We start from the raw sequence: 10,457 nt of genomic DNA on the forward strand, positions 1-10,457 counted from the left end.
GAAACTGACCAATGTCCGAATCATGAAAGAGAACATGAGGACAGGCAACTTGCCGGCCAATATGAAGAAGGCCAGAGTCATCCAGATCATACCTTGTAAGGCAGCACCGGGCTGGGGTCTCTACCCTTCGAGGTGGGCAGGGCAGGGCTGGGATGCTACTGGCTTTAGACAGAGAGAGGCCACTGTCCTCTGAAAAACAGCTTCTGGGAACAGGTGCCCTCAGGGCCCAACTCTGGGCTTCTGGGTGGAGTTCAGGGAAATAGGCACCTTAGTGACCCAGCCAGTCCCACGTGGATCTCAGGCAGGCAGCCTGGGATAAGGCTCAGCAGCAGAGCAGACTACAGGGAGGACTTGCAGAAGCCTGGAATTTGCCTCAGGCTTGACCTCGTACCTGATTCTGTGACTCATTCAATGCTTCCTTACATAAAGGAGAGAATGAGTGATGTCAGACCTGAAGTGCACTCAGCTAAACCTAAGAAAAGGCTTGTGCCTCAAAGAGGGTAAGACGGGCTGGAATAGAGCCAGGATTTGGGCCTGCCATTGAGGTTCTGAGTTAAGGGGCAAAGGTCAGCAAAGGAGGCAGGAATCCACCTCTGGGGTCGCACCCAGTAGGAAAAGAGAAACCCCCACACAAAAAGTGAGCTGAGGAGGCATTGGGAGAGCACCCAGCTCAGGGAGAAGAGGCTCAGCCGAGTGGTAAATGATGTATCCTCGCCAGGCTCTGCAGATCCTCACCGTGGTCAAGTGGCTGCGTGCTGGCTTGCTCCACCACTGTCACCTGTGCTACAGGGAGCAGACAAATCTGCCCCAGCACCTGCCCCTGGCTTCTCACACCTGCAGGTTCTGTTGCTGTGGGTCATAGTTCTTTTATTCCTTAAATACAGTGTTTGTTTGTTTTTTTTAAATTTTTTTTTTTTATCGGTACCAGGGATCGAACTCATGACTGCCTGCTTGCAAGGCAGGTGCTTATGCCGCTGAGCTAAATCCCCAGCCCCAAATGCAGTGTTTTTAAATGAAAAGTAAAAAACATACCTGGATTGTTTTCAGAGCTTTCCAACAGACAAAATCTTTCCTGAGCCATTTTCTCAGCGTAGACCATACACTTCTCAAAGAGTTTGCTTTGCCTGGTTTATTGATAGGCTCTATATTTTAGAAGCTTGGAGCAGCAGGTTAAAGTTTGTAATGCACTAGGACTGGGAGTGTAGCTTAGTAGCACAAAACTGCCTAGCATGCATGAGGTCCTGGTTTCATTTGTAGCAGCATCAGAACTTTTGCAAGGCAGGATTGTACCTGTACTAACTACAGGAAATGCCACTATTTTGCAGATGACTTCAACCGAGTGATCCTTTCCATGAAAAGGGGTCAAGAATATACAGACTATATCAACGCATCCTTCATAGACGTATGTATCATGGCCACGGTGTGCTTTGTGTAGTGTGTGTGTCCTTCCTAAAGGACCACACACTTTTATTCATTCATTAACACAACAGAAAGAATTGACACGTTGCTGGCAATCATTTCATGAGCAGAAACACTTGCTTAATAAATTAATTGCTAACTTTGGAAATAGGATAGAGGCTCTCTCCAAGTAACTGGCTACTTTTCCCCTCTGCTTTTAGTGTTTGTTATACAGACTTCTATATCTAGTGCTCCTGTGTATGTTCCCCTGAGTGATTCCTGTGACTTGTTCCTTTATGGATAATATAATTGTGTTTAGGCCAAATGGGCAGTCCGTCCTCCTGCATGCTCATGTCAGCAGAAAAACAGGCACAGAAGAGCTCTGCCGCCAATTGTGTGTTAGTGTTCCCATCTGCAGTTGAGGAAACTGCCCCTGGTGTCAGTAGCATTCTAAAAAGAAACTGGAATTTGAAGCCCCTTCCTTGGATTCAAACCCAGGCCTTCTATGTCACCACAATGTGAATCTAGTGTCTTCTAGGCAAAGCAAGTGTCCTGTCTTGCTGCTAAGGTGTAAGAGATGAGGGACACATTTGTGTGCACAAGCGTGCCAGCTGGGCTTTGGTTCAGGCATGGAAGACTGCCTTCTCCCTCATCAGGCCTTGGGCTATCCTAAACATAGAAAACCAAGAGAAAACCAAGTCTGACCCTAACCTTTGCCCTCCTTTTAAAGGGTTACCGGCAGAAAGACTACTTCATTGCTACCCAGGGCCCCCTGGCCCACACGGTGGAGGATTTCTGGAGGATGGTCTGGGAGTGGAAGTGCCACACCATTGTGATGCTCACAGAGGTGCAGGAGCGAGAGCAGGTGAGTGGCCCCACTGTGCCCAGCTCCTCCAGGGCTGCTGCTCAGGACAATGTCTCACCTGGATGACTGAGGAGGGAGAGGTTGCAAAAGGCAAAGGTTTTATCTCACCTTTTGTTTCCTTTGGGGGGTGGGAAGGCAATGGGTAGGTTGGGTGGAGTGATTAACCATGTTTGCCTACTTAGCCAGCACTGATCTGCCTTGAATTTCTGCCATTTTGTATTTATCAGCATCACAACCTGTCAAAGAAAAGGGCTACTTTTCCTAATATCTAAAAACTTGGATGTGTATACATATCCTAGCTAATGTTCTCATCAAATTAATGGGTCAGATCTTTCTGGTTTCTCAGCAATCCATCCATGGCCTTCTTCAATAACATAGTAAACACTCATGAACTCACACCCACCTGAAAAACCTGACTTTTATCAGTAATGTGCATCTATATAGCTCCCCCAAGATACCATCACTCCTCTGAGTTTGTGTTTTGATTTCTTTGCTTTAAAACAACTAGTTGAGCTGGGCATTGTAGTGCATTCCTATAATCCTAGCTTCTTGGGAGGCCAGAGCTGAGGTAGGAGGATCATACATTCAAGGCCAGCATGGCTAACTTAGCAAGACCCTGTCTCAAAATGAAAAATTGAATAGTTTTATTGAGCTATGATTCATCTAAATTCATCGTTTTAAAGGGTACGATTCAGTGAGTTTTCATGATATGCAGAGTTGTGTAACCATCTCCTCTAATTCCAGACTGTTTTCATCCCCTCGAAAAAAGAACTGTACTATAAGTAGTCACTCCCCATCCTGCCTTCTGCCCATCCCCAGCTACCATTGATCTACTTTCTGACTATGAATTTGCACATTGCAGACATTAATATAAGTGGATGCATCAGTACATGTATGTGGTCTTTGGAAGTGAGTTCTTTTCCTTAGAATGATGATTTCAGGGTTCCTTGTTGTAGCATGAGGAAGTACGTCACTTCATTCTTTTTTATTGACAGATAGTATTGCACTGTAAGAATACACTACTTGCATTTATCCAGTGATCAGCAATTATGAGTAACATTGCTGTGGACATTCCTGAACAAGCTTTTGTATGGCCCTGTTTTTCAAGGGAGTGTTTGTTTCATTTCTCTTGGGAACATACCTGCCTGATATTATAACTCTGCATTATGAACTTTTAATTATGTAATATTTTTAATGCCACTAGCAATATACAAGTATTCTGATTTATCCCCCTTTCTTGCCAATGCTTACATTGTCTTTTTATCAAAATCATCCTAGTGGAGGTATTCTTTGCTTTTTAAAAAATACTTTAAAGTCAGCTAGGTGTGATGGCACATGTGTGTAATGCCAGTACCCTAGAAGCCAAGGCAAAAGTATGAAGAGCTCCTGGCCAACCTGGGAATTCAAGCTTGCGTTCAAAGACATTTAAAAAAAAAGCAATTTAAAATCTTATATTCTTATGCCTAAGGAAATTATTGTGTAGTTTTGCTTATGTTTGAATTTTATATAAAGACTATGGTTATAATGTGTAATCTTTTGAGACTTGATTTTTTTCCACTCAAAATTATGCTTTCGATCTTTTTCTATATTGATGTCTGTAATTGTGATTCATTCATCATCATTTTGTCAGTATATTCCCCTATACAAATCATGTATATTGTGTCCACTTACTTATCCCTTCTCCTATCATAAGCATTTGGGTTGATTTTATTTTGTTGTGCCCAGAACCTTCTTGCACATGTCTTATGATGCACAAGAGTTGATTTATAGTAGAGACAAAACATCACATTGGAGAGTATATGAAAATATTACTTTGCAAGATAATTGATAATTCTGTTCCAAAGAGGTTTCCAAAGTGGACCCCAGAAATGTATAAGGCAATCTTTCATTGATTCACTTAATATTCTCAGCATCCTGGCCTTTATGAATTAAATAGATACACATATCTTTCTGTGACTTTAACCTGAATCTCTCTGATTCTCACAAGGTAGAACATTACTTTGTGTATCTCCTCTTGTGTAAAATGCCTGTTCTTGCTTTTTGTTCATTTTTCTGAGTTGTTTGACCTTTTATTATTATTTTATAAGATTTCTTCACATATTTTTGATATTGCCTTGTGTTGATTTTGTACATTGCAAACATCTTATTGCAGTTTGTGGCCTATATTCTCACTCTCTGTGATGCTTGTTGATGAAGAGAATTTTATTATTATCTGATGTGTCTATGTATTGCCTCATAATTAGTTAGCTCTTTTTATGTCTTATTTAGTAAATCATTGTGCACCACAAAGTAAAAGAATAATTTCTTCTGAGAGTTTCACAGTCTTGTTTTTAGCTTTTAAGTCTCAATCCATCTGGGTTTGTTTTTAAAATTAAGGCTCAATACTGCTACACATAGTGCAATTCATATGTGCCTAAATCTAGGAGAAGTTGGAGCTTTCATATCCACTCTGCAAGCTTCAAGGCTTCACTTACGGAATAATCTCTCCTTTCTGTCATGTATTCAAGTTCCATATATATGTGTCTCTTTCTTAGTAAGTCTATTCTATTCCCTTGTTCAATAGGCATTCATGGGTGCTCATTGCTATTTTCTGATCAGATCGAATAGATTAAATGGTTTGGGAGTAAGTAAGTCAACATCATAAGGTCAAAAGTGGTAGCAAGTTATAACACGTAAAATTTTATCTTATCCCCTAAGGATAAATGCTACCAGTACTGGCCAACAGAGGGCTCAGTTACTCATGGAGAAATAACAATTGAAATAAAAAGCGATACCCTGTCTGAAGCCATCAGTATACGAGACTTCCTGGTGACCTACAATCAGGTAATTGTTGCTATAGATTTTAAAACTCTAGTAGACCTAACAACATTATCACTCAAGGAGCTGCTTGTCATTGTGCCAGAATGGGGCCCTGTACCTTGTGTCATGCTCCATCCACCTTTACCTGAGTTCCAGATTACCATGAATGGCCCATTAGCAGGACTCGCGTAAAAGTGGACCTCAGTGGTCACCTGTGTCCTAGTTGATAGACAGCGATGACAGGGCAGAGAGCCTGGCCCATCCCACTTTGCTTTCTCCCACAACCCCTCAGGAGAAGAACTTTTGCAGGGGCAAGAGGTACAAAGGGGAAGTCTGCAGAGGCCAAAAGGGACCCTTTTTCAGGGGCTTTCTTAGAACCCCCAACCATCCCTGTTCCCACCGGGTCCTGGACTCTGTTCACGCTGGCAAAAGATGGAAAAGCTTGTCAGCTGGTGAAATGACTCACTAGTGGGACTTTGTGCTGCATTCAAGATGGTCAGCACAGGGAAACTCAGCTTGCACAAAGGCTGGCTGCTCTCGGGGCCAGTATCAGAAGGACCCACCCCACCAAGATGCATCTCTAGCCTCAGTGGGAAATGCAGGGCCTGGCTTCCCAAGAGAATTCCCTTCTCTGGAGCATGGCAGCCAGGATTCTGTAGAGGGTTGAATGGGCTTGACTGGCATCCAAGGCATCCTCTGGACATCTTGACCCAGACAGAAGGAAGCACAGCCAACTGCTATGCTGACCCTTCAGTGACTAGGTGGGGACATTGAGGGCATCAGAGGGTTTGGGATGGGGGACTCCAAGCCCAGACCCTGACCCACAGGAGGGTGGGTGAATCCCCAGCAGGGCAAAAGCCAGTACCACTGAAAGTCGCCTCCCATACAGCAGCTGACCCGCCAGGAGGAGCAGACCCGCGTGGTGCGCCAGTTCCACTTCCATGGCTGGCCTGAGATCGGGATTCCAGCTGAGGGAAAAGGCATGATAGACCTCATCGCAGCAGTGCAGAAGCAGCAGCAACAGACCGGCAACCACCCCATCACTGTGCACTGCAGGTGAGTGGCCCACTGTAGGCCAAGGGCCCTCTCCCTTTGGGACAGCACAGACCACACACAGCTAGGGTAGGAGAGGGAGCTGGGTCATTGCTGCCTGTAGCATTATTTCCCTAGATTCTGTGTTACCTTCACTTACACACATGCAAACATAACCCTATAAATGCATGAGCAGCACATCTTGTCACACATGTGGCATACATCTGTGGGGAGGAGTTGGGAAAGAACCCAGGTGCTCATTTCCACACCCAAACGCTTATTCCTACATGCTGTAGAAGGCCTCTAAGCTCCCCAACAAAAGATGCTTGCCTCTATTCTGCACGTTGTGTTTCTCACTGCTGTGTCCACACCTTGTGTTCTCTCTTCTGTACTTAGGAAGGTGTTTCTGCAGCTGCAGGGCAGCCCAGGGTATTTATCCTGGACTGTGGAGTGGAGTTGGGGGTGGTGTCTGGATTCAGATTGCTAATAGAGACTGTAACCACACTTATCCCCACAAATCAAGCATGAGGCCTGAGACAGTGCCAGGGCCACAGGGTGTACCCCAGCAAAGACCATGATAAGCATCATAGGGAGGGCAGTTAAGGTGAGTCTTGCAAAGCTGAAGCCTCAGCTCCCCTCTCTCCCTGACCATAGTTTCTGGCTGTGCCCAGCGCCCCCTACTGGGGAAGATCTTGGCCACTCTTGCAAAACTCTTCCAAACAGCAGTTTGAGTGATTTTATTGTTGGGTGGTGCTAATTTGCTTTTCCAACTGCAATTCTGTTTGTTTCCCACCTATGTGATTCACAGTTTTGTGACTACATTTTGCCCGTATTCATTACTCCAGTCTCTGTGGCCAATGAAGTCCCTGCTTAACTAACAGGGTTTGAACCCCAGTTACCTGACTGGAATGCACCTGGGCACACTCCAAGCTCTGCAGAAGGTAAACCACACCCACTGGATTTCACAGTGAACTGGAAAGGAGTGCCTTCTGACTCAGCCTCTGCAGATGCAGGCTATCAGTTTAGCATGTATAGGGCATAGGATCCCCAACTAAGGGAAGTGAGACACAGGGACAAGTGACAGCCGCAGATTAACAGCTACTCAGTATGTCAACGTGTGAGGTCCTGGAGCCCCCTAAGGACAACTATGACTCTGCAGAAGGCTCTAGACCCCACCTCCTCTGGGCCTGTTACCTGGACTGTCCTAAGAGCAGCTCTTCTGAGGTCAGCACAACTTCTCAAGCAAGTGATCATCTTAAGTAGAATCAATTCTAATCATCATCCCTGGGACTGTAATCATCTTACTTTTCCTGGCTGTGTGTGCTACTGTCTTAATAGTCCTTTAGTGCCACCATTCAGCATCCATCATTTGCTCCAGAGGACAAGTGCCAGGGTCACCTTCTTGATGTACCGGACGTGAGGGGGTCTGCATTTCTAACCACTTCCTAGGTGGTACTGAGCTCACTAGTTCTGGGACCACACTGGGACCTATGGATCCACACAGAGGGTGGAGGAAGTGCTTAAAATCCTGTAACTGGTCATGATCCATTTCATGAAATCAGACCACTGTACTAAGCAAAGTGGTTTAGAATTTCATGGTTGCTGGATCTTGTATATAAATGGTCATGAAACATTCAGTCACATTGATTCTTTGCAGTGATCCTGCTTCAATACCAACATTCAGGGGACCATTTTTTTTAGCTGTGTTTCTTTCCCCATTAGTCTGATGGTCATCACTGAGTGCTTTCTCCCCACAGTGCTGGAGCTGGGCGAACAGGTACCTTCATTGCCCTCAGCAACATTCTGGAACGTGTAAAAGCTGAGGGACTTTTAGATGTATTTCAAGCTGTGAAGAGCTTGCGACTTCAGAGGCCACACATGGTGCAAACCCTGGTAAGAACCTGAACTTTCAGGAGATCTCCAGAAGGGCGAGAATCATTTCATGTTTTTGATGCCTACTTCATTAAAGGCTCCCCAGGGTAAGAGGAAAAGGAAAGATACAATTCCCAAAGCAAAGAGCCACCTGCAAATTTTCATAGTAAAGGGACAGACCCAGATCCTTCTTTAGGTCTCTGCCTCAGATCTTTCCTTTGGACAAACCTCATGAGAAAGATTTCATTCATGAATTTCTGTTGCATTTTACAACATACTTTGCTGTTATCAGGTTCAAAAGCGGCACCAAAACTTAAAATCCTAGTACTTGTCGCTTTCAACTTTACACCTTTCATTTGGTCTGTCTCCCTGGTAGAATCGCACTTACCCTCAAGACCTTGCCAAGGGGAGGTGGGGAGCGTAGGAAGCCCATCTAATGTACAATTGCCCAACACATCCTCTTTCATTACATGGAAGCGTGATTTCTGGGTTTTGGAAGAAATTCCTCCTCATTAAATTCTGCAATGGCTCATCCTAAATCAACAAATGCAATTTTTGAAGGCTGTTATAATTCATCAGCTTCCTATTTAGAACTTACCCTTCCTTGCTATTTAGAACTCACACTCTCTTTCCAATCCTGGCTCAGACAGCCTGCACAGAAAGGTGGAGAAGAGGGCCCTCCCACAGTCCCCATCACAACAGGGCCGGTCGGTGCCCAAGCTTCACCTCTGACCAATTAAATGGAATTTGGTCTCTGGGATTGACACCCAGGCATCAGCAGGCCTACTTCTTGCTAAGTGATTCCAAAGTAAATGCAGGTTTGAGAGCCACTGGACTGGAAGGATATTGGGTGCTTGCTGGCTCCCTCTCACTCTACTAGTCTCTCTGCCCTGCCAGCTGTATCAGTGATGGGAACCCAGGCCTCTGACAGCAGTGAGAAGGAAGGACCTTGGGGTCCTGATGCCAACACTGCCAGTTTCTGTTAGGCTCCGAGAAGAGGCTGGAGAATCTCATGAAAGCCTGCTAGATGTTATGCTGCCTCGGGTGGCACAAACTGAACAACAGTGGTAGACAACACCATGAAGAGTTTTTAGATCAAAACATAATAGTGGCTGGATATAGTGGCACAGGCCTCTAATCCTAATATTCTGGGAGGCAAAAGGATTATAAGTTTGAGGCCAGTCTGGGCAGCTTATCTCAAAATAAAAAACAAAAGGGCTTGTAGCTCAGTGGCAAGTGCCCCTGGTTTTACAAAGAAAAAAGAAAAGACGAGAAATAAAAAAAATTAATAATAGTATTTAAATATCACTCCGAACCCCATTAGGAAATTCCACAAAAAGAAATCCAGCTTTCAGTCATGAGCCAGACTCTTTTCTGTTTCTTTCTGGTTTATAATTCTTTCCTGAGCAGCCTTTAGTCCTGGCTGGGCAGCAGTTAAATATAAACGAAAGATAAGGCCAAGGCTCAAGATCCCATTGACCCTTGATCTTCAGGTTGTCAACTTGGCTTCACAGGTAGCCTTTTATGGCTTTGTGAACTGGGACAAGTTCCTTCCCCTCTCTGGGCTCCAGTTCCTTTTTGTGGAAATTGCAGCTGGTGGTGCTTCCCTTAGAGGCACTATGCAAAATTCCCTTTAAATTCTACAGATTCCTGAGCCCAGAAGAGGCGCCTAGCAATTGTGGCAAAGAGCATCTCCAAGATGGTTTGGTTGAGGCACTAACAATTCTCATTATGTGCCTGGGCTGGCCCGTGTATTCTTTCCAAAATCATTCAGTGTCTAAGTGCCCTCCTGACTTGGTTCTGCCAGCTCTGTGCCCTGATTCTCTCTCCCTGCTCCCTCATGATAGCTACCTGGCTTTAGTCTGTGCTTTTCTTGCCCAGAGACAGTCTGCCAGGGCATTTTTAACCTGGTTTTTCAAGTCAGCCTCTGGGCCCACTCCCAGCACATAGTAAGTGCTCCCAGAAAAGCGGGTTAATTAGTAAACAAATGAGGGTCAAATGACTGCTGGGGTCAGGTACCTTGTAGGCATCTTTTGCGCTGTGTGTTCACCATATCCTTGTGTTCACTTCTACTCCCGAGGGCTGCCTATGTCCATCACTCAGGATGCTAAAGTGGGCGGCCCATGTTGCTCAGGAATTGAAGTGACCTGTTGGAATGAGATGTAAACCAAGTCCGTCTGGCTTCAGACCGCAGAGCACAATGACTGCTCCAGACCTCACACTTGGCAGGGATATTTTGGCAAATAGAACAGGGTGTGATTACATGATTAGGTAAAGAGTTGTGGTGTGTGGTTGACCACTGAGAGAAGAAGACCTGTTGCCAGCATCTGAGATAACCCTTGGTTAGAACAGGCATTCCAAAGGCCAGGAGGGTGATTGTCCACCCAGAGCATTGTGTGTTGGTCAGAAATGTCTGTCTGTGACCTGTGGTATGGCCAGTGTCATCCCAGTACTCTGCCAAAACACACATTATTCATCACCAGCTGCCAGT

At 45.1% G+C, this 10,457-nt stretch overlaps 1 protein-coding gene across 8 annotated transcripts in view; it reads left to right on the top strand.

Moving 5' to 3' along the window:
- The window catches only part of Ptpre (protein tyrosine phosphatase receptor type E), a 147,596-nt gene that overhangs the window by 132,570 nt on the left and 4,569 nt on the right, over positions 1-10,457 (top strand). For 7 of the 8 annotated variants that reach the window (XM_013143547.3, XM_013143543.3, XM_063244930.1 and 4 more), the window contains 6 exons: positions 2-95; positions 1,326-1,402; positions 2,129-2,263; positions 4,961-5,086; positions 5,952-6,118; positions 7,852-7,987. In XM_013143547.3, the coding sequence (XP_012999001.1) occupies positions 2-95; positions 1,326-1,402; positions 2,129-2,263; positions 4,961-5,086; positions 5,952-6,118; positions 7,852-7,987 (735 nt within the window). The remainder of the gene's footprint in view (position 1; positions 96-1,325; positions 1,403-2,128; positions 2,264-4,960; positions 5,087-5,951; positions 6,119-7,851; positions 7,988-10,457) is intronic. The other variant, XM_013143545.3, reaches the window with a different exon arrangement.

Source organism: Cavia porcellus, unplaced genomic scaffold (genome assembly GCF_034190915.1).
Source record: "Cavia porcellus strain 051 isolate PalLab524CR breed Dunkin Hartley unplaced genomic scaffold, mCavPor4.1 scaffold_2, whole genome shotgun sequence".
In the NCBI taxonomy this organism is placed as follows: Eukaryota; Metazoa; Chordata; class Mammalia; order Rodentia; family Caviidae; genus Cavia; species Cavia porcellus.